Source organism: Muntiacus reevesi, chromosome 2 (genome assembly GCF_963930625.1).
Source record: "Muntiacus reevesi chromosome 2, mMunRee1.1, whole genome shotgun sequence".
Lineage (NCBI taxonomy): Eukaryota > Metazoa > Chordata > Mammalia > Artiodactyla > Cervidae > Muntiacus > Muntiacus reevesi.
In genome coordinates this window covers 255,241,538-255,265,116 of record NC_089250.1, presented here as the reverse complement: position 1 = coordinate 255,265,116, position 23,579 = coordinate 255,241,538, and the positions used below count along the sequence as shown (strand labels likewise).

Here is a 23,579-nt window from a genome sequence, read left to right as displayed (position 1 = left end):
ATTTTTTGCGGAGGGGCAAGGCCACTTCATACACAGTGGTGATCTTTCATCAACAAGGGCCTCCGTTTCCTGCTCTGAGGACTTGGCGTGTCCCTGTCCCCTGTGGGGAGAGAGGCCGTGCTGCTCTTTCTGACCTATCTAGCGAAGCTCCTGGTGACAGCCGCTCTCAAAGGCCCAGAGTTTCATGGTGTCTTTGCAGAGGGAACTCCAACAGGGACGGGGCTGTGTTCCCAGCACTGGCCTCCAGGAGGTCTCAGGACAGGGCAGTGATGGGTGTGGGTGGTAGGAGTTTAAGGCACGGCTCTGCCACTCTCTGTGTGCCCCCGGACAAGTTGCTGAACTCCCTTGAGCCTCAGTTTCCTTGTCTGTACAATGGGGACAGTGCAGAAGCCCCTTGCCTTGTTCCAACTGCTTCAGGAGTTGGGGCCCTGGTCAGGGGCCCAACTGGTCGACGACCTCGGTTGTCTTCTTCCAGGTGCATTTGAGAGCCTCCCCTTAAATGTGAGTCCCCGTGCCAAGCACAGATCCATGTGGATGCCAGGGCACCTTCCTTTGCTCTGCTGAGCAGAGAGGCTGGTATCAGGTCAACGTGGTGGCCACGGTGGGACCAAAATTCACGTTTCAGGTTGAACCTGCTCCAAAGACAGAGCCTGGCGCCTGAAATATCCCTGGTGGAGATGGCAGCCTGAGCTAGGAAACCCTATTTCTGTGGCTGGTACAACCAGCTGTGATCACAATTGGGCTTAAAAAAAGCATAGAGAAAAGATGGGAAGGAAACTGTCTTCAATGTGCCATGTTTATCATGCAGGTGGTGGGATTATGTGTCATCTTTTAGTTTCACTTTTCTGTACCCTTCAAACCTTTCTTCCCTTGGAATTGTTTCTAAGCCTCCTGAGGACAAAGTGGGCACCTGGGGTAGCTGTGGGAAGGGGCCCAGCGGGGTGGCACTGAAGCCCCCCCACCTCCTTCCCCCCACCCCTGAGATCCTGGATGGATGAGACGTGTCCCACTCCCTCACCAGGGTGGGAACCTTGACTTCCATCACAGTGACAAGAGATTAGCTGCTGCCACTTTGACTAATAACCCCAGGGCTTGTCTGTCTGCAGGTCCCCACAGCAATTCCAGCTGGAGCATCTTCAGATACATCCTGTTCCGCTGAAGTTGTAAACAACACATCTCTTTAGTATTCACTTTAATTTTTTTTTTCCAGGTGTTAGTACCCTGCAAAGGAAGCCTGTCAACCAGAATTCAGTCTACTTGTCAGTTTGAGTCCTATATTTTGATTCCAGTGGAAGAACACTTTCAGACCTTAGATGGAAAGGTATTCTTTGATTTCCTATGGGTCACCCAGGACCACTCAGTGTCTGCGAGTTGGGGAGGGGAGGGAGTCCTGCTGCTCACCCTTTCTTGCCTGTGTTACCTGTGCCTTTGACACCACAATGGCCTTGCTGCCTTTGGGTGAAGAGGAGCTGGCCGTGGAGAGCAGGGTCCTGGCTGTGGCCTGGAGTTGGAGGTGGTGCTGGTCACATTTCCCTTAGCCCATGGGGCTTCTGCCAGGGAGCTGGGGAGTCATTGGGACGCCTCCTCGGAGAGGCCCTGTCAGAGCGAGCTGTTTATCCTTGTGCCCTTGGGATCAGAGATGAATTTCTAATTTTTTAAGAAACCTGTAGAATGAGATGGTCAGATGGCATCACCGACTCAATGGACATGAGTTTGAGCAAACTCCAGGAGATAGTGAAGGACAGGGAAGCCTGGCGTGCTGCCGTTCATGGGGTCACAGAGTTGGACACTGCTTAATGACTGAACAACAATGACATAGGAAGTTTTAACCTATAGAAAGTTCCAGTCATGTACAGAAACCATTCACATAGCTTTCTCTGCAGACTGGTCAGCTGTTTGCATTTTGGCCACATCTGTTTCATCTTCCCACCCCCATCTGTCTATCTTTCTTGTCTGTTAACACACACACATATTGTCACTTTTTTCTGAACCCTTTTCAGAAAGAGTAAGAGTAAGTTGCAGACACCTTGTCCCTTGACTTCAAAACCATGTGTATCTCTTATGTAATGCAGCACAGTGGTCATACTCAGAAAATTTCACGTTGGCAGAATACTCTTCTCCAACATACTGTCCTTAAATAAACTGTGCTAATTGTGATACCCTTTTAAAGTTCTTTTTTTTAAGATCCAGGATCATGTCTGGGATCATGCAACATATTCCATTTTTGTCTTTTTAGTTTCTTTCTTTTGGAACAGTTCCCGGTCTGTGTCTTTAATGACACTGACATTTTTGTCTTCCTCTGTAAACCCTCCCTCAGTGTGGGTTTCTCTGATGTTTGCCTTGGTCAGATCACAGTTAAGCGTTTTCAGTTAGAATGCCCCCTGAAGGGTGTTTTATCTCAGTACTTTGTGTCAGGAGGTATGTGACGTCTGTCTCATGGTTGATGTTAACTTTGGGGTAGGCTTTTTCTTGTTGTTTTTTTTATAAGTGGAAGCAGATGGTTTCTGAGAGGGGTAAGTTCCATCCCTGGTCAGGAATGGCTGTGGTCCCCAGCCTACCCACCGTCAGCCGCGGGGGCCCACGCTGGTGTAGCCGGGGCTTGTGGGTGCCTGAGGTGGGGTGGGACCGGAGGTGGGTACGCTATGCCAGCCTGGGAGAGGGGAGTCTGCAGTCCGGTGGCCCCTGAGCAGGCTGCTGTTTTCCTACGGGGTTCTGCTCACCACAGCTGTGCGTCAGTTTACCTGTTCACCTCCCGGTACCCAAATCTCCCAGGAGAACAGAGGCACCAGGCTCATCGTGGCCAGTCTTCCCCGGGCACCCCAGCCACAGCCAGCATCCTCCAGCCCCTCTGGGTTACAGCATCGGGGTCATTCTGATCTTTTTATTCAGCAAGGAGAACCTTCTTTTTCTTTTCCCAGAGAATACAGGCTTTCTTCTTCTCTAAGGAACAGCTTAATGCTTTTCTGTTGTGACATGTGAAATTGGTCAGGGTATCATGTAGCCACCATAACAGGGTGCGCAAGGAGGGAAGAAAACATTTTAGTCCCCAAAAGCAAGATCAAAGTATTGGTGCCCTCCTGAAAACCACACTGGGGAAGAGGCGGGTGGGCGGGTGGGGTGAAGCGCCTGATGGTGGCCAGGCTGAGAGGGGTGGGTGGTCACAGCGGCTGCTGGTGCAGTGACCTATCTCTTGTTCTAGGATGTCTTTATCCAAGGAAACAGGATTAAACTAGGAGCTGGTTTCGCCTGTCTTCTCTCAGTGCCCATTCTTTTTGAAGAAACTTTCTACAATGAGAAAGAAGAAAGTTTCAGCATACTGTGCATAGCCCATCCTTTGGAAAAGAGAGAGAGTTCAGGTATTCTGGGAGGAAACCCCTTTCTCCTGACTGGGAGAAACCTGCTTGTTGAACTTCCTCCTGACACAGCGGTTATGAACATCTCATAAAATATTCAGGAGCCCACTAGAAACCTGCATAACCGCTTACAGTAATTCCCCCTGGAACGTAGATCGGAAAGTCATCTTGAGCCAGCGTGACGTGGGTGAGGCCACATCACGTGCGGCTACACGTGACCTCAGTGGGAAAGTCACCCCCTGGAGTCGTGCAAAACGGCAGCCCTGCCTTAGCTTTAGGACTGTCTTTTATGGCATTATTAGTCACAGAGCCCCACTGCCATACTTCTCTGAGATCTCATTATTTTCAACAGATAACAATTCTTTGGTGCTCCAGGAAAATTGAGATAATGATGTATCAAATGCTGTCCGAGGTTTTATTTTCAGGAATCAGGGCTTCATCACTGGAGCCTCCCAGGCCATGCCTGTGATCCCAGAGAGTTCAGGTTTTGTCCCAGGGAAGGGCTTCAAGAGGACCAGGCTCCCTGGACCCCTACCTGGGCCGCTGTTGGGTGATATCTTGAAATAAGCTTATCCCTCTCCTCCTGTGGGAGAGGGTGACCCAGATCCTGGTGGAGCAGGGCAAAGGATTGTGGGACTTCTTTTCTTCAGGAAACAGCGATGGCTTCAGCCAGCCTGACCCTCTTGTCTCATTTTTTCAGAGGAGCCTTCGACATCCTCAGATTCTTTTTCCCTGAAAACCATCGAGGATGTGAGAGAGTTTCTGGGAAGACACGCGGAGAGATTTGACAGGAACATCGCCTCTTTCCAGCGAACGTTCAGAGAGTGTGAAAGAAAGAGCCTCCGTCATCACATAGTCAGTAGCTGAGTCCTGCTTCGCTATAGGCGTGCCCTGGCTCAGAGCACCAGGATCACCCTGCCACTTTGCTGCCGCCTCTGTAGGCAGTGTTTACATATCTGAAGCGACCATTGAAACATCCAACAAAATGTTGGATTCTGTTTAAATGTTTCTTGTTACCTAAAAAAGTAACAAGCATGGTAGAAAACCTGAAAAATCACAGAGGAGTATGACGATGAATATTGTTATCATGTGTGTTAACCCTAAGGGGAATATTTTTTCCTACTCTTAATGCATAGACACCCAGAAAAAAAAATTGGAAAAAAAAATCACATACTTAATTTGAAAAAAAAAATCACATACTTAATTTGATAAGCTTGCATTAGGACTTAGAGATTTTTGCGCAGGAGATCCGTTTTGTGAGATATTCTCTTGGCTCCGTCCTGGGTTGTGTTGTGGCCTCTGATTCCGAGGGTGGCCTCTCTCTGGTCTGTGTTCCGCAGGACTCTGTGAGTGCTCTCTACACCAGATGCCTCCAGCAGCTCCTGAGGGACTCCCACCTGGTAAGCAGCATGGCCTGCAGAAGAGAGACTTGCCAGAAAGAGAAAGACAGACACCTTACGATGTCACGTATACGTGGACTCTGAAACAGGATACGAATAAACTTACCTACGAAACAGAAACAGACTCACAGACGCAGAGAACAGACCTGTGGTTGCCAGGGAGAAGAGGGTTGGGGCGGAGATGGAGGGGGCGGTTGGGGTTAGCAGTTGTAAGCTACTACATATAGAAAGGATAAACAACAAAGTCCTACTGTATAGCACAAAGAACTACATTCCATATCCTATGACAGGGATTTCCCTGGTGGTCCAGTGGCTAAGAATCTACGCTTCCAATACAGGGGGCCTGGGTTTGATCCCTGATCAGGGAACTATATCCCAGATGCTGCAACTAAGAACTTGCATGCCACAGTGAAAAATCCCAAGTGCCTCCACTAAGACCCTGTGCAGCCAAATAAATAAATACATATTTAAAAAAAAAAATCCTTTGATGAACCATAATGAAAAAGAATATTGTGGAAAAGAATGGGTATATAATGGAAAAGACTATAGAAAAGAAAAAGAATATAGAAAAAGAAGATCTTTTCATAATGGAAAAGAATATAGAAAAAAGAATGTGTATATATATATATATGTATGTATGTATATGTATAACTGAATCACTTTGCTGTCCAGCAGAAATTAACACAATACTGTAAATCAACGATACTTCAATTAAGAAAACAAAACCAAAAGCCAAACAGAGACTTGTGGTTTGGCCCAGGCCAGTCCACGCTCTGTAACTGTCCTCTCCTTGTCCTCCAGAAAGTGCTCGCCAAGCAGGAGGCCCAGATGAACCTGATGAAGCAGGCGGTAGAGGTAAGGGGCCCGGGAAGTGAGGGGAGAGGCGGTCCAGTGCCAGGGCCTCCTTTACTGCCTCCTTTCCCACACACACACATCTTGAACCTGTTGACTTCACAGATGTACGTCCAGCATGATATTTACGACCTGATCTTCAAGTACGTGGGGACCATGGAGGCAGCAGAGGTAGGCTCTCCATCATCACCATGCAGGATGAAAGCCCTGTTTTCCAAGCCTTTTCAGACATTTGAAGCTTCATTAAAATCTCTTGTTAGGATGCTGCCTTTAACAAAATCACGAGGAGCCTTCAAGATCTTCAGCAGAAGGATATCGGTGTGAAACCTGAGTTCAGGTAAGGGTTTATACTGCAGCATTGGCGTCCTCGGGGGCTGGGCCACTGTGTCCCCTGGAAGCGGGAGCCTCAGTAGGAGTGTTGGCACTGGTTGACATGGTTCAGACTGCAGAGCAGGGCGGTTATTTGTGACCAAAGATAAAGGCTTAAAGTTGGCAGATGAGTGCTTCAGAGCCGGCACGTTCCTGCACCCAGCTGCCAGCGTGCCGGTGGGTGGGAGCCGGAGGAGGTGGGGTCATGCACAGCTGGTCTCTGGCTGGGCATGCAGCTCACCCAGGTGGGCCTTGCACACTGACATCTTTCATCACCTGCTGGTCTGAGGGCCCCCTGCCTTAGGAGCACCTCCTTTGGGTTTTGTTTCTTTTTTATTTTGGCTGCAACTTGAGGCTTGCGGGATCCCAGTTCCCCGATCAGGGTTTGTACCCTCACCCCACCCTGCAGTGGAAGCGTGGAGTCCCATGTCCTGGACTGCCAAAAAATTCTCTCAAGTACCTCCTTTTGAGTTGTTTCATCAGGATACAAAAATGTCTAATATCTTTGTCTAATTTTTTCCCCCTTTGGCCTATTTCACTCTGAAGATAAGGATTGTTGATTTTTTTCCCCCCTAATTTTTTGGTGCAGCTACATCACCTGGTAGCCTGTTTGAGACCTTGAAAGCTGCTGGGTTTTGCCGCTGACTCAGATTGCTTCTGAGTGTCTATTTCTGTTTGCCATTACTTATGGTTTGCCATGAGAAATGTAAATCTGAGGTTTGTGATTACCAAGAAGGGCCCTCACACCGTGGTCTTACATGGTCACTTCCCAAATCACTTTGCAGCTTCAACATACCTCGAGCAAAGAGGGAGCTGGCTCAGCTGAACAGGTGCACGTCCCCGCAGCAGAAGCTGGCTTGTTTGCGGAAGGTGGTGCAGCTGATCACCCAGTCTCCCAGCCAGAGAGGTGTGTGCTCAGGGCGGTGGCTGCAAAAGTCCAGATGCAAGCGTCTATTGAGGAGCAGTGCCATCTTAAAGGGCCGTAGAGATGGGCTGATGTGTAGTAGAGTATTCCTGTGTGAGCATCCCGGAGCCTATTTTGCAGAGTGGGTGCCTAGTAATGGGGGTAGGGGGTAAGGGGGTAGGTTAGGCATCTTTAGGTAAGAAAATGTTGGTGGAGAAGCAGTGGCCTCAAAAAAAAGCCAACCTGGTGATGGCTACAGGGAAGTTCAACTGTTAGGTTGTTCTAATTTTGTGTATATTTAAAATTTTCCATTATTAAAAGTAAAAACAAAATAAGCTAAGAAAAAATTAATGAGAAGGCAGGTCTTTGTGGGCCAGTACGGATGCTCTTCAAAGTGTATTAAATAAAATGAACAGGAGTGTGGAAGGTATACTTCCAGGAGCACTGCACAAAGGGAGTGGCTCTATATCCATATATATATATATATACACAGTGGGGTGATCATAGCCTCTCTTGGAATGATACGTGGGAAGCAACAGAAGTGGCTTCTGAGGAAGAAGTCTGGGTGGCATGGATGGGAGAGCCATGCATGGTCAGCTCTTTTGTACCGTTTGGAATTTTAAATGTGTGACTGAATCACTTAAACAAAATTTCAATGAGAAACTGCCCATCAGCCCTGGACTCTGCAGTGTATAAAATGGAAATGATCTCGGGAGGAAAGAGGCTTCTGGCAGTGATCCTGGCACACCTTTGAGTCATATCCACCATCACTGACTTCCCTGGGCTCTTTCCCTGTCCTGGGATTGGGTTGGTGGGGGTGGAGACGGGTAGCAAGGGGTGGTCTGCTTGGACCTTGCTGTTTTCTGCACACGTTCTCAGGACACGAGGCACTCATTTCCTCCTGGAGTCTGACATCTATTCAGGACACTAGAAAGGAAATTGTGCGATTGAATTTCTCCCCGATGTGCCATCTTCCTGGGTTGTGGTTTTGTGGGTTGGACGGTGGTGGGGAGTTGATAATGCCTGTCAGTCCATTTGTGTCCCAGGATGGCCCTGAATGCGTGTTTCCCGCTTGCAGTTAACTTGGAGACCATGTGTGCTGATGATCTGCTGTCAGTCCTGTTGTATTTGCTTGTGAAAACAGAGATCCCTAATTGGTAATATATTTTTTTGTTGTTAAAATAACTTTTTTCAAAATGGCAGCACTGCACTGGGGTGGTTTTAGTGTCACTCTAGGAAGCGGAGTGCCGCCTATGAGCCAGGTACCTGCCCTGCAAGGGGTGTCTGTCATCCACCTGCAGGTGGGGAAACTGAGGCCCAGAGATCTTATGTTTCTCTCTGGAACATGTGGCTAGTCAGCGGCTGAGGGGCAAGTGAGCTCCAATTCTGTGTGGCCCCAAAACCCATCCTTTTCTCACAGAAACCCAAATTCACCATAGAAAAAATCAGCTTCCTACAAATTAGCTCACTGCAGGCAAGTAGCAAGTGGCTTTACTTCTTTTGCCTTTTTTTTTTTTTTTAAATATTTATTTATTTGGCTGTAGCAGGTCTTAGTTGTGGCTTGTGGGATCTAGGTTAGTTTCCCTGACCAGCGATGGAACCTTGGCTACCTGCATAGGGAGCAGAGGCTCTTAGCCACTGGACCACCAGGGAAGTCCCAATTATTTCCCTAATTGCACTCCATCTATATGAAGATCCCAGGGAAGCCGCCTTAGCTCCCCAGAGCTGACCGACTTTGTGACCAAGCCAGTAGCATCATTTCTACTGAAGTGTTAATGGGGGTATATAGCAATTAAACTGTTTTCTTCCTTTTATTAGGATGGCAAACTTGAGTTACATCAAAAACTTCAGATTTAGCAGCTCAGCCAAAGATGAACTGGGATACTGCCTGACCTCAATCGAGGCTGCAATCGAATACATTCGGCAGGGAAGCCTCTCTGTTAAGCCAGTAAGAGCTCCATCCTGTCCCGCCCTTTCTCTGTGGCTGCCATGGTGTGTGCGGTGGGGTTCTCAGGGTGGTGTGGAGGAGGAGGACCAGAGATGCTCTCCCAAGAGAATGGGGCCTCAGCCATTTAAAAACTGCCTGGCAGACTGCACACAAAGCAGCCAGTAGGTTGTGAAAGTTGGCAGGTTATCCTCGGCTCTCACTTCATTGATCTCCTGCTTCATTAATCCTGGTCATCCTTGAATGCACACGGGCAGAAGGGGACACCAGAAATGGTGAATTGGGGTACCCTGATCATGCTGGGCAAGAGATGAGATTAGTAACATCTGCAGTTTTAAGGGCTCAGCGGCCCTATTGTAATTTCCTTGGTTGGTTGATGAACTTAGACTGGCAGAGGCGATTATATTCCCATGAGAACTGTGAGAAGCTTAAACCAAGATTGCACTGCTGATTTATTTCGCATTATACCAACCACCAAAACGTGACAGTACTCACAGAATTTGCAAAGTTGAAATCAATCGAATGAAGATATTTCTGTATTAAAAACCCAGAACCCCAAGGATTGAACATTCACACTCAATCTTAATTTTCCCCTGATGTTGGAAGCTCCCCAAAGTAATGACAAGTTGAAACATCTGAAAAAGAACATAGGGCTGTTCAAATGGGGACACTCGGGTACAAACAGTTCCATGAATTCATTCATTGTTAACATGCTTATGTATTTTCCAGTCTTTTTCCTTGCCATGTATATCTTAGGTAATTGAAATGATATTGTAGATAACATTGCATACTGTTTTTTTCTCCAGAAAGGATAGTTTTCTTTTTTTTCTGATTAGAAGGCTAATATTTGTTTATAAATAATATTTGATATATAAAAAGTTGCAGTGAAGACAGCAAAAGCCTCCTATAAGCACACTAGCTGTGAATGACTTTTACTAACATTTTGGTAGATGTCTTTTTCTGTGCTTACACAATTATATTTTTAACCAAAATTTGAGTTTCTGCTGCATTTGATGGCACATAGCCCGACAGAATCCTGGTGCTTGCTGAAGAATTAAGTTCTGCTCTTGTCTGGTTTGATTTGATCACCCATACACATACACAGGAGCTTGCCAGGTGGCTCAGTGATAAAGAATCCCCCTGCCAATGCAGGAGACACAGGTTCGATTCCTAGGTCAGGAATTTCCCCTGGAGGAGAAAATGATAACCCACTCCAGTATTCTTGCCTGGGAAATCCCATGTGCAGAGGAGTCTGGTGGGCTACAGTTCATAGGATCTTAAAGAGTCAGACACAACTGAGCATGCATGCATGAATATAAGCACACACATGCAGGTAAAATTAGAGGCTGTGCAAGAGTTGGACATAACTGAAGTGACTTAGCTTGCATGCATCTCATCTCAGATGGGTCTTGTGCGACTCTCAAGAAAAGTTGCCTCTAATTCGGGGGAAACCATTAACATTCAGAATGTACATGTGGTGTACATGGGCGCCTCTGCATACACACGTGTCCACAGAGTCAGAAATGCCGCTCACTTCCAGAGCTGGGCAGTAAGATGTGTTAGGTTGAATTGTCTTCTGTGAGGTTCCAGGAACGCATGTTTTTCCCATGGTGCCTGCCTTGGGGAGGTTTTCCATCACAGCCCTGCCCTTCTGGTGCTTTCCCTCTGATTGCTCTCCTCTCCTGGACCCACTGCCCTGCAGAGGCCTCACCTCGTGCTCCTCGATGGGGCCTTGTCACCTGGAGGGAGGCACCCACCTCTTGAAGGTGCTCCTGTCCTCTTGCTGCCTCCTTCCTCTTCTGTAGCCATCCTGCTGTCTTGCTTTCCATGACGTGTAGGCAGGATGGCCAGCCCTTGAAGGCCTTTGGCCAGAGAATAAAGAGGTGGTTGACCAGACACCATCACTCAGCTTCTCACACCTGCTTTGCCTTCAGAAAATGTTCCAAGTGGGATCGGGGAGTATGTGAGGGGGGACCTCTTGTGCTGGTGTATGTTGGAGTCTAGCCCTTGGACAAGTCTGTCTCTCTGAGCCTCTGTCCATTCTCCTGTCTACACTGGGGAGCATGTTGTATATTTCACCCCTACAGGGTGGTTGTGAGGATCAAATGAGATATTTTTTTAAAAAATACTTACTTATTTAGTTTGGTTGGGCTGGGTCTTAGTTGTGGCATGCCAGATCTTTAGTCTTCATTGCTCTGGGTCTTAGCCACTGGACCAGCAGGGAGGTCCTTAAATGGGATATTTGAAAGTGCCTTTTCAATGTGTGAAGTGATCATTGATGCACTTCCTTGCTCTTGCAATACTCCTCATCTGGATGTCTCCGTTTCCTGATTCTCTGGTGTATACTGTGTGGATCGCCCCAAGGCTGGCTATTAGCTTGGATGGGCAAGGTGGGTACACAGCCCAGTATGCCCCTCTTGTCTGGGCTGTCAGACCATCTGGTCCTGCCTTCCCTGGTGAAGGCTGGTCGACACCCCCAGACTTGGGACAAGGTTGCATCATCCTCATGGCCAGCCATGGAGCCCGACCCTTGGGTCTTGAGGGGATGAGACCTGAGAGCTGCCTGCCTTGACCTGTATGGAGAGAGCAGGTGTCGCAGCTTACTTGTTGTGTGTGATGTCAGCATTGGGATTTTGTCTGTGGCATTGCCTCTGCCTCAGTGCAGTTCCATCTGGAAGTGTGCAAGGTCATAGCTGCTTGGTGGTGGTATTTCCTGGGGAAAGAGCCAAATGTATATGTAAACAGCAGGTGAGGTTTCTGAAAAGTATTAAGTGTTTCTAAATCGAATAATGTTTTCCTATTGACTCTTTATATACTTTAATGTAGTTTCACAGAAATTTTCTCCCCAAGACATAATCCTAGTTGAGATGACTATAAATATTCTTTAAGTATGTTCATTGGCGAAGGCTTGAACTTTTGGAAAATAACCATTACTGGGGTGACTTTTACCTTTGTGGACAGAAAAAAACAGGGCAGAACCCAAAGAGTATTTCCACCCTTCTCTGCTCCAGCTTTGCAGGCTTTGGCTTACTCCTACTTTACTGGGCTTCCAATAAATAGGATTTACCCTTTTCCCAGATTGGTCTTAGCTGATATGCTATCTCTTCTGGTCATTGTTCCCTGAAGATTCAATCTTAGAAGATCTGTCTCTTTTCATCACTGCCTTGTAAACAGTCACCCCAAGTGGAGGAGAGAGCCCCAGATTTACCCGAACAGTAAGGTCTTTGATGTTTTTCTGACCCTAAGCTGCTCAGCTGTAAATCACTGAGTAAAACAGTCGGTAGAGCTTTATGCAGCAGATACCAGCGGGAGCAAAGGTAGCTCTAATACTGAGGGGTTGTTGTCTGCCAACACAACCCTGTGAGGGCGGCTGGTGTGAGGGACCCTGATTGGCGGTGGACCCCAGAAGGGCTGGCAGCTTTATCTTTAACTGGACCACCTAAGTCAGAACTTAGGGGGCCACAGAGAGCTGATCCCATCATTTTGTCGGGGTTTGGTGAGTTCTTCTGGCAGCAGCTGGCTGGGAACAACTGCGTCCACATTCCGCCAGCATTCTTTCCAAGGACATTAATCTGTCATCAGAAAATGGAGTCACAGGTGCTTAAGTGAGCATTGAGTGTCTCTCTAGAAGTGATTTCACAAAGTAAGAATATTTGTTTGGATTTTTATGTCTAGGTAAAAATAATCTGCACAATGCAGTTTATCTGTTGGGGTGGACCCGGTAGTTTATTGGACTTTGGGCCAAGCGGCCGTGTTGTCTGATGTTTCAATATGTGTGTTCAAGAAGCACGACCCTTCTCTCTGTTGCTGAGAAGCATAGACCAGCCTGTCAAATGGTTCTCCTGTCTGTGTGTGCTCAGTCGCTCAGTTGTGTCCGACTCTTTGCGACCCTGTGGACTGTAACCTGCCAGATTCCTCCGTCCATGGCATTCTCCAGGCAAGAATACTGGAGTGGGTTGCCATTTCCTCCTTCCGGTCTCCTGTCTGTGGGTCTAGATAAAACACAGGACACAGAGCTCTGCGGGCACTAGGGCAGATATTGTGAGAGGTGCGGGAGGCCAGGACTACCTAGGTTGCCCTGGAGGTGATAGTGCTGTGTGCACGCCACCTTCCACACTTAGAGATGCTACATTCTACACACACACACTCACACACACACACTCACACACAGCCGGTACACTGCCCACCTCCCACATCCCTGCTGGGAATTCATCGTCAGAGCCCCGCTTCCCGGAGAGGCCGATGGGGAGCCCCTCTCCCAGCCTGATGAGGGTCTGCTGTGAGGCTCAGTGGGGGCGGGGAGAGGCACTGCCGGGCCCGCTCTCTGGGACATGGCGCTGATTGTCCCGGGTCCTCTGTTTTCAAGGACCTGCACTGCAGCTCATGACGTGTGATAACACGGCTTATCGGCTTTTTCCGCAGGAGTCGGAGGGATTTGGTGACAGACTGTTCCTTAAGCAGAGAATGAGCTTACTGTCCCAGCTGACCTCAACACCCATCGACTGCCTGTTTCAGGTAAGATGCGGGAGGTCCTGGGGGTGCCGATATGTGAGGAGTGCTCCGTCTTTTATTTTTTAACATGTATTTATTTTTGTTTATTTGGCTGCTGCTGGGTCTTAGTTTCAGCATGTGGGATCTAGTTCCCCAATCAGAGATCAGACCTAGGCCCCCTGCATTGGGAGTCTTAGCCACTGGACCACTAGGGAAGTCCCAGGAGCTTTCCATCTTTCCTCACCTTTTGAGTCTCTGTAGAATCCATCAGGGTGGTTTGCATAGTTCAACATGGAAGTCCGTTTTGTGTTCAAGGAGGTGGGAGGGATGCTGGGGTCTTATGGGATCAGCTTGCTGCCTGTCTCCTCTGATGTGAGCTGTGCTGTAGTCCCGCTGGACTGGACCCTTGTGAGTGGAACCCTCTGCCCGGCTGTCCTCCTCTCTCCACTCAGCGAAACATGGCTTATTCTTCACCGTCTACTCGGTGGCACCGTACTGGCAGCTCTGCCAGAATGAGTGCCTCTTCTCACCTCCAGGAACCCGCATTATAGACACCTGTGGGCTGGGAGCACAGCAGCTGGTGGTGGTTTGATCCCCAGGCAGTGCAGGAGGTTCCCTCCTCGGATCTGATCTACCACGGGGAGGCTGGCGAGGTGCCCTGGGAGGCAGTCGTCAGGAGGCCACCGGCCAGAGTGGGTTCCATGAACTCTGAGCCCCAGAAAGTCTCCCTCCATATAGGGACTATATCTGGGAGTAACAGGGGTGAGCCCTGCAATTAGCAGGGATCTCCTGCTAATTGCCGCTGTTTTGAAAGCCGAGGCTGTATTAGATTGTAAGACAATTGTAATTTAAAAGAAGGGTCAGAATCTGTGCTGACACTCAGGGTGGATTGTCCCCCCATGCCTCTTGCTCTGGAACTTTTGTCAGACTGTTAGTTAAGGAAAAATCCTAATGTTTATAAAAATAAAAGAGAGTAGTATGATGAACGAACCTCCATGTAGCCATCTCCCTAATCTTGTTCCATTTCTATCCCCTGGCCCTGCTTTCGCCATCCATCCAAATTATTTTGAAACAGAGAACAGATCATTTCATCCATCCACACATAGTTGGGCTTCCCTGGTGACTCAGATGGTAAAAAATCTGTCTGCAATGCAGGAGATCTGGGTTCAATCCCTGGGTTGGGAAGATCCCCTGGAGGAGGGCATGGCAACCCACTCCAGTATTCTTGCCTGGAGAATCCCCATGGACAGAGGAGCCTGGCAGGCTACAGTCCCTGGGGTTGCAAAGAGTCAGACACAAGTGAGCTGCTAAGCGCACACTCATAGATATATGTTTCTGTAAGGATGCTCCCAAAATTCACAGCTTACAGAATGAATCATTCCGACCTGTCAACAGTGTTTTTGATGTCACTTTTTAGCACATCGCATCAGGTAACCAGAAGGAAGTGGAGAGACTTCTGAGCCAGGAAGACCAAGATAAAGATGCCGTCCAAAAGATGTGTCACCCTCTGTGTTTCTGTGACGACTGTGAGAAACTCGTCTCTGGGTGAGAGGGCCCCTCAGCGCCGGGAAGGGGGGACTCGGGGCCTGGGTGGAACTTTCCCCCGCGCTCGCTGTGCAGTTTGGAATAAGGAAGTTATCCTTGCTGCACTCTGCTGTTTGTGCTGTAAAGTGGAGATGGTAACCTCTGCCTCTTTGGCGAATCAGATGGAATAAAAACGCTTAGCACCCTGCTGGGCTGCTTAACCTGGGGAGGCGGGCAGAGGGCCTGCCTCAACCTCGGAAAGTGGGTTTTAGATAGAGGACTGTCAGCTCTTCCCCACAACCTTTCCAGTTTCCTCTTATCTTTATCGGGCTCTTTGGCTGGGTCTGGGGAGGGCAGCGGCAGAAGCCGTGGCTGGTGATCTCCGGGACGCTATAGAAGAGACCCAGCTTGGATCACACCGGAGGTCTGTCTTCTGGTCCCAGGACCCCAGCGTGTCCATGCCGCGGGTCTATTTCTCTGTGTCCTCTTTCCCTTTTAGGAGGCTGAATGACCCCTCAGTTGTCACCCCGTTCTCCAGAGACGACAGGGGTCACACACCGCTCCATGTGGCTGCCCTCTGTGGTATGTGCTCCGGCCTCTGTGCTCTCAGGGCAAAGGGATGGGGCCAAGGGTGCCCCAGCAGAGCCTGGCTGCTGGGGGAGGTGGTGTGGGGTGGCGGGAGGGATTGTATCACAGGCTCCCCGCCCCGGGACATTCATGTGCTGTCCCTGGGCTAGAAGAGCACGTGCCCGGCCTGCGTGGATGCCTGACACTGCCCTGGGCTGGTGGTCCAGCCAGGCAAGGCTTGAATCTGAACTATGAGACTGACCTCAGAATTGAGGTTCTTATATTCCTGATTTAAAAAAAAATAACTTTACTATCTTTATTTTTTATTCTATATTCTTTTCCATCATGATTTATCATAGGATACTGAATATAGTTCTCTGTCTTTTAAAGTGCACCGTCAAATAAAAGTGCACATTCAAATAAAAGTGCACATTCAAGGTAGAAAACACAACATCTGTAAGCTCTTTCCATCCTCCAGTCATCTAAAGATTGTTTCGATTCATGACTGTCTGAAACGTCAGCACGCTTGAGTGTGTGTGTATATAAATGATATGATATTGTGGGGCTCACAATGTCTGTGGGGTGCTTTTTTTCACTAGGTGATATATAAAAACATTTCTCCATGTCAGTATTTTTTTTTCATGGTCGCACAATATTCCATCCTGTGAAGTGATGCACCATGGACTCTTCTGTAGACATCTAAGGCTCTTTTCCCCTTCCTTCTGTGGCTGTGGCAGGGGTTTGGGTAGGGGTGGGGCTGGAGCTGAACTCCCTCCAGAGGGGGAGCACCACCCCCAGAGTGTCCAGAGTCTGCAGCGTATGACTTGACGTTAGCTCTGGTTCCCCCCACGCAGAAAAATGCCTCCTGGCTTGTCTCATGCCAGCAGATGAGAGGGTGAAATAAAGTCATGGCTTCGCTCACTGGTTTCAGAAAGCCCCCCTTCTTCCCTTCTGTTCTGCAGGGCAGGCGTCCCTCATCGACCTCCTGGTTTCCAAGGGCGCAGTGGTGAACGCCACGGACTACCACGGCTCCACCCCGCTCCACCTTGCGTGTCAGAAGGGCTATCAGAGCGTGACGGTGAGCAGCTGGGCTCTGCTCGAGGCCTTGCAGGGCTGGCCTCTCCTCTGTTCCACGTGCCTCTGTGGGGGAGGTCACGGCGAGCCTGGCGTCTTGGGTGCCTCCCCAAGTCTGCTGGGCAAAAACTGTTAGATGTAGATTAGAAACATCACGATAATCTGCAATAAGAAGGGCACCCCCCCAGATACTCGAAATATTTTAGATAGGGCCCCAAGATGGACTTTCCCTTGGACTTAATACCTACGGGTGAGAAGACAGTTCAGAAACTGGAAAGCAAAATTGTTTTGCCAGTCAGTGATGTTTCGATTTCTACCAAAGTTGTTTGGTACATAAAGTGCCTCCGTTCCTGCTGGTGATTGATGGGGGTTGTTTTTCTTTTTTTTTTAAGTTTTTATTAGAGTGTAGTTGATTTACAATGTTGTGTTAGTTTCAGCAAAGTGAATCAGTTATACATATACATATATCCACTCTTTCTTATTTTTTTAATGATCTCTAAACTTTTTCTCAGGAAAGAGGAGTGATACTTTTTTTGCTTTTATTTTTCAAATTTTCAATTTTTTGGTGTAATTGAAGTATAGTTGATTTACAATGCATAAGTTGCAGATGTACAGCAAAGTGATTCAGTTATATATATGTATGTATGTATGTAGTATATTTACAGTGTACAATTTTTTACCTTTTTAATTTTAATTTTTTTAGGCCAATACATGTCTGACATTGCACACAAGACTCAGCGCCCTGGGGCTATGGGGAGCTGACCTTCATTGACTTATTAAGCACCAGGCCCAGGGCCAAGTACTTTTTTTTTTGTAACTTTTTCTTTATTTTCTGGCCATAGCATGCAGGATCTTAGTTCCTTGACCAGGGATTGAACCCAGGCCCCTTTCAGCGGAAATGCGTTGCCCTAACCACTGGACCACCAGGGAAATCCCTATAGTATATATTCTTTTTCAGATCGGTTTCCATTATAGGGCTGATCTGATTTCAATTGTAATGCAAGTAGGTAAGGTTGAAAATGGAGAGCGGGCAACAGCCCCCTGTGAGGCCCCAGGCCGTGCTCCGGGAGGGCCCCGGGCCTGCCCTGCCACGCTCGCTGGTGGTCACCGCTCTCTCCTCTCCCTTGGAAGCTGTTGCTGCTGCACTACAAAGCCAGCGCCGAAGTGCAAGACAACAACGGTAACACCCCGCTGCACCTGGCCTGCACCTACGGCCACGAGGACGTAAGTGGCCCTCGCTGTCCCCAGGGAGGGTGCCTCACCCCTTCTCGCTGGAGCAGAAATGTGAATTTCACATTTGCTGTGTGTTGTATTTTATGTTGACAATTATTGGAACATTTGGTGTATTATTTTTTTAATTAAAAAATTTAAAAGCATGTCACAGGTGCTCTACTGAAATAACAGAAATCTAAAACATACCTGCCCATTGTCTTTTCCTGAAATCTCATGCATCATCCCTGCTGCCATCTGCTTCTTGCCTGTGTTCGTCCTCAGTCTTTACATTTTATATTTTTGTGGTAATATCAAAGAATTTTACCATTTCCATTTTCGCTTAATATTTAACTGTGCCTGTGTTTTTTTTCCCCCTAACCACTCTCTCCCCTGCTTCTCTCCACGATGATATACAGGTAGATTTATACAGACAAAGGGTTAGGTGGTTGAGGAGTGAAAATGAGATCATACCCTACACATGTTAAAAATATATATTTATTCTTATTTGGCTGCATTGGGTCTTTGCGACGTGCGAGATCTTTTGCTGTGGTTTGAGGGCTTAGTTGCCCTGCAGCATGTAGGATGGCTCAGCAAGTAAAGAATCCACCTGGAATGCAGGAGACACAGAAGACATGGGTTCGATCCCTGGGTTGGAAATATCCCCTGCAGAAGGAAATGGCAATCCGCTCCAGTATTCTTGCCTGGGAAATCCCATGGAGAGAGAAGCCTGGTGGGCTACTGTCCATGGGGTCGCAAAGAGTCAGACTTGACTGAGCAACTAAGCACAGACATACATACAATGTGGGGTCTTAGTTCCCTGACCAGGGATTGAACCTGCGTCCCCTGCATTGGAAGGCAGACTCTTAACCACTGGACCACCAGGGAAGTCCCCCTGACATATTTTTATGCAGCTTATTTTCCTAATTTACTATATTGTGGACATCCTGTGGGTCAATCAATGTAGATCTAGCCCATTCTGTAATCACTACACAATAATCTATCATGTGAATTGTGTCAGGGTCCCTGAGGCCACTCCCCAGTTCAGTAACTCACTAGGAAGGCTCACAGGACTCAGCGTACAGTTGCTTCACAGCTCTGATTTGTTGTAGTGAAAGGACACAGAGCAAAACCAGCCAAAGGGAAGGTGCAAGGATGAAGCCCGGAGGAAACAGGGACAGGCTTCCAAGAGTCGCTCCCTGTGGAGTCACTCAGGACACACTTATTCCTCTGGCAACGTAACAACACGTGCATGGTGTTTCCCACCAGAAGCTCATCAGGGACTCAGTGCCCGAGATTTTGGTTGGAGGCTGGTCATGTGAACCCTCTCTGCCTAGCATGTTTCAAATTCCAGACTCCCAGAAGAACAGCAGGTGTTCAGCATAAACCACTGTTGGACAAACAGTTTAGGCCCAGGGAGCCCATCTTATCTATCAGTCTGGGCACTGTGAGAACGGTCCTCAAATCCAAGCTGCCAAGGAACTTGGCCAGTCCAGGCCCAGACCTACAGGCAGGCCTCTCATGGGATAATGGTCGGGCCTACTCTGGGAACTCCTTTCTACACATGATATGTGACAATTTATTCAGCCATTCTAGTTGATTGGCAGTTGGGTTCTTAAAAAATAAAAATTGTGTCCTGATCAGGTTACCTGGAGCCCTGGAGGTGTAATGTCCTCTTACTGCACGTTTGCTTGGCAGATGGCACCTGGATCGAGTCGGGATATAGGCTGAGGCTGCAGGGTGCACAGATCTGCCGGGGGCCTGGCGTGTGAGCTCACGGGGGCCTCTCCCATTCTGTTCACAGTGCGTGAAGGCTCTGGTCTACTTTGACGTGCAGGCCTGCAGACTGGACATCGGTAACGAGAAAGGGGACACCCCGCTGCACATCGCTGCCCGCTGGGGTTACCAGGGCATCATCGAGACCTTGTTGCAGAACGGGGCGTCCACAGAGACCCAGAACAGACTGAAGGAAACGCCCCTCAAGTGTGCGTTAAACTCAAAGGTAGCGTTTTTCCGCCCGGAGAGGCAGTATGACTTAAAAAAAAAACACCACCATCCGCAGATCAGGTCTCTGCCATGCTGTTCAAACTGCATTGGTCCCCAAGGCTAGAATGTGTGCATACCCGCTGTGCTGCATGCCACACCTGGCTGTTAATTAGGTTCATGCAGTCATATTATTTTCCATCTTAGTAGGGGTTTTTCTCAGTGTTCTACCAGGAGCTGCTCCTGCAGAGTTTACCTTTGAGGGCTGTTGGCTTGTGAGCAGACAGAGTGAGAGGAGATGGGGCGGTGGCTCTGGCCAGGAAGAGCAGGGGTGGGGCATGGAGACAGCAGCTCAGCTCTGTTCCCTGTTCCCACACCCTCAGCGCCTGAAACCTTACTCTGAGTCGGCCGGCTCTGGATGTCATTGGGTATAGTTTCCTCCGTAAATGATTCATTAATGAACTACTATCCTTTCCTGCCAGTAACTTCTGGACACACGTAGTTTGGGCCCACATGTCATGCAGTGCTCACTTGCAAGGGGGTGGGGAATGGGGGGGTCCTTCCAGAGGCCAGGCCTGTATGCCTTGTGGCAGCAGCCCTGTTGAAGGGATGCCCACAGAGAAGCGTTTGACCAACTAGCCGGGGGAGCGTATGGCCACCTGCCATGGCCATCCGAGGTCCTGATGTCCAGACCAGCCTGGCTGGTGGCTCGCGCAGGTGATTCTCTTTCCATGCAGGTCTCCAGATGTCTCTCTTTACACAGGCCCTACTTTTGATGTTTTATCATATCGTTCCCAACCCTCATCTAGAGAGTTCTTTTAGTTCCTGCCTGTCTTCTAGGAGTACCAGTTTTTGTTTTTAGACTACTTTATTGAGGTATGAGTGACTTACAGAAAACTCCTCAGATGGCAAAAGTCTGCCTGCAATGTGGGAGACTTGAGTTCGATCCCTGGGTCAGGAAGATCCCCTGGAGAAGGAAATGGCAACCCACTCCAGTGTTCTTGCCTGGAAAATCCCATGGACAGAGGAGCCTGGTTGGACACGACTGAGTGATTTCACTTTCAATTTCATTGAGGTAATGTTTGACATACAGAAAGCTGTGCACATTTAGCATATGCAACTTGATGGGTTTGGAGATCAGTCCCCGCCCGTGAGACCAGCACCACAGTCTCTGCTGTAAACAGATGCATCACCTCCAGATGTTTCCCCCCGCCCTCTTTGTTTATTGTTATTATTGTGTGTGTGTGTGTGTGATAAGGTCACAATGTAAGACCTAGTTTTCGGAGCCAAGTTTTCAGAGGTTTAAATCCCTGCTCCTGGCCCGGGGGAGGGGAGCGGGCTCAGCTGCCTATGCCCTCATGGGCTCTCAGCTTTGCAGCAGCCAGAGCTGGGGGACTGGGTGAGGCCACCCTTGGCCGGAGATGCCCATGAGGGGCTGAGGGAGCCTCTGTCCCAGAGCTTCTCCCAAAGGCCCCTCCAGAGGGAGATCTGCAGACAGAAGAAGCAGACGGCCGTCCTGCTTGGCTCTGAGCTGCCCCCGCTTGAGGCCCCTGGCTGCCAGTGGAAAGGCCACGTTTTCGGCCTGTGGACAACCAGCCCAGGCTGGACCAGGCAGCCTGTGAGGCCCCTCTGTGCCTGGGTTCCCTTGTCCTCTGAGCCCATCGGTGGGGAGACTGGCTCCTCCTGCTGGACTTAGTGTGAGTCTGAGTAGTTTCCTGCCCGCTGTGGGCCTGGCTGGGCTGAGTGCCCTCCCGAGGAGGTGGGGGGCACCGTACAGGTGATGAGATTTCGGTTACTCATCTCAGGACCCATTTGTGTCCCCTTCATCCTAGATTCTGTCCATCATGGAAGCCCACCATCTGTCCTTCGAGAGGAGGCAGAAGTCTTCAGAGGTAAGACGGCAGGGCTGCGCTCATCGGCCCTGTTCGCGACCAGCCTCTGTCTGGCCCTCACCCTCACTCTCGCCGGGCTGTAGGTGTCTGTGCAGGCCCCTCAGTGCTCCATGGACTCCATCAGCCAGGGCTCCTCCACCTCCAGCTTCTCCTCCGCGTCGCTGAGCTCCAGGCAAGAGGAGCCCAGGAAGGACTACAGGGAGGTGAGGCTCCCAGACGGGAGGGTGGGGAGGACCCGTGTTCTGGGGGCCACTTAGAGCCCGACCTGACAGGGCCATGCCGTGCCCTTGGGGGGAGCCCAGCCGCCGCCGCTTTGCCCTTCATGGACACACGTGCTTAAGTGTCTGTGTATGGGAGTGGGTGTGTGATGGGACGGAGAGTATTCTAAGAAGCCTATAGGTAGAGTCGCCTGTAGGTCCCGGGCTTTAAGATTATTTTACCAAGCACGTTCTCCGTCCTTCCCTCCCGCTCCGTCAGCTCACTTATTAACTTGGTGTGTCGTTCCTGACTTCCTGCAGAGTTTATGGAGATACTTGCGTGTCCTCTCGCACTGCCTTTTATAAAAGCTGACTTACACCCTGTTTGTTTGTTTTTCCCTGTCTAACTTAACCCTAGAGCTTGTCCAGAGTCAGCCCACAGAGTCGACCATGGTGTGGATGCACCCCAGTTCCTCCCCTGTGGTTGGGGAGCCCTCACTGACCCCACCCCGGGGCCCCTCCACCCCCGCCACCCCAAGCTCAATGCAGAACCACAGCGAAGAAAAGCCCAGAGACACGCTCCAGGGTGTTTTTTTTTTTTTTCTCCTCTCCTGTGCTTGTTTTTTTTTTTATTAGTTGGAGGCTAATTACTTCACAACATTTCAGTGGGTTTTGTCATACATTGACATGAATCAGCCATAGAGCTACACGTATTCCCCATCCCGATCCCCCATCCCACCTTCCTCTCCACCCGATTCCTCTGGGTCCTCCCAGTGCACCAGGCCCGAGCACTTGTCTCATGCATCTCACCTGGGCTAGTGATCTGTTTCACCATAGATAATATACATGCTGTTCTTTCAAAACATCCCACCCTCACCTTCTCCCACAGAGTTCAAAAGTCTGTTCTGTACTTCTGTGTCTCTTTTTCTGTTTTGCATATAGGATTATCATTGCCATCTTTCTAAATTCCATATATATGTGTTAGTATACTGTATTGGTCTTTATCTTTCTGGCTTACTTCACTCTGTATAATGGGCTCCAGTTTCGTCCATCTCGTTAGAACTGATTCAAATGAATTCTTTTTAACGGTTGAGTAATATTCCATGGTGTGTATGTACCACAGCTTCCTTATCCATTCGTCTGCTGATGGGCATCTAGGTTGCTTCCATGTCCTGGCTATTACAAACAGTGCTGCGATGAACACTGGGGGGCACGTGTCTCTTTCAGATCTGGTTTCCTCGGTGTGTATGCCCAGAAGTGGTATTGCTGGGTCATATGGCAGTTCTATTTCCAGTTTTTTAAGAAATCTCCACATTGTTCTCCATAGTGGCTGTACTAGTTTGCATTCCCACCAACAGTGTAAGAGGGTTCCCTTTTCTCCACACCCTCTCCAGCATGTATTGCTTATAGACTTTTGGATAGCAGCCATCCTGACTGGCGTGTAATGGTAGCTCATTGTGGTTTTGATTTGCATTTCTCTAATAATGAGTGATGTTGAGCATCTTTTCGTGTGTTTGTTAGCCATCTGTATGTCTTCTTTGGAGAAATGTCTGTTTAGTTCTTTGGCCCATTTTTTGATAGGCTCATTTATTTTTCTGGAATTGAGCTTCAGGAGTTGCTTGTATATTTTTGAGATTAATCCTTTGTCTGTTGCTTCATTTGCTATTATTTTCTCCCAGTCTGAGGGCTGTCTTTTCACCTTACTTATAGTTTCCTTTGTAGTACAGAAGCTTTTAAGTTTCATTCGATCCCATTTGTTTAGTTTTGCTTTTATTTCCAATATTCTGGGAGGTGGGTCATAGAGGATCTTGCTGAGATT

The 23,579-nt window shown here is 48.7% G+C and overlaps 1 protein-coding gene across 4 annotated transcripts in view; it reads left to right on the top strand.

The window, feature by feature from the left end:
• The window catches only part of ANKRD27 (ankyrin repeat domain 27), a 64,653-nt gene that overhangs the window by 17,778 nt on the left and 23,296 nt on the right, over positions 1-23,579 (top strand). For 3 of the 4 annotated variants that reach the window (XM_065925731.1, XM_065925729.1, XM_065925730.1), the window contains exons 3-20: positions 1,211-1,321; positions 3,200-3,356; positions 4,054-4,208; positions 4,694-4,753; positions 5,555-5,608; positions 5,711-5,776; positions 5,866-5,942; positions 6,760-6,881; positions 7,957-8,035; positions 8,697-8,826; positions 13,246-13,338; positions 14,732-14,859; positions 15,338-15,420; positions 16,368-16,483; positions 17,611-17,703; positions 19,493-19,690; positions 21,504-21,563; positions 21,647-21,766. In XM_065925731.1, the coding sequence (XP_065781803.1) occupies positions 1,211-1,321; positions 3,200-3,356; positions 4,054-4,208; positions 4,694-4,753; positions 5,555-5,608; positions 5,711-5,776; positions 5,866-5,942; positions 6,760-6,881; positions 7,957-8,035; positions 8,697-8,826; positions 13,246-13,338; positions 14,732-14,859; positions 15,338-15,420; positions 16,368-16,483; positions 17,611-17,703; positions 19,493-19,690; positions 21,504-21,563; positions 21,647-21,766 (1,902 nt within the window). Of the gene's footprint in view, positions 1-1,210; positions 1,322-3,199; positions 3,357-4,053; positions 4,209-4,693; positions 4,754-5,554; positions 5,609-5,710; positions 5,777-5,865; positions 5,943-6,759; positions 6,882-7,956; positions 8,036-8,696; positions 8,827-13,245; positions 13,339-14,731; positions 14,860-15,337; positions 15,421-16,367; positions 16,484-17,610; positions 17,704-19,492; positions 19,691-21,503; positions 21,564-21,646; positions 21,767-23,579 lie in introns of those variants that run through there. The other variant, XM_065925732.1, reaches the window with a different exon arrangement.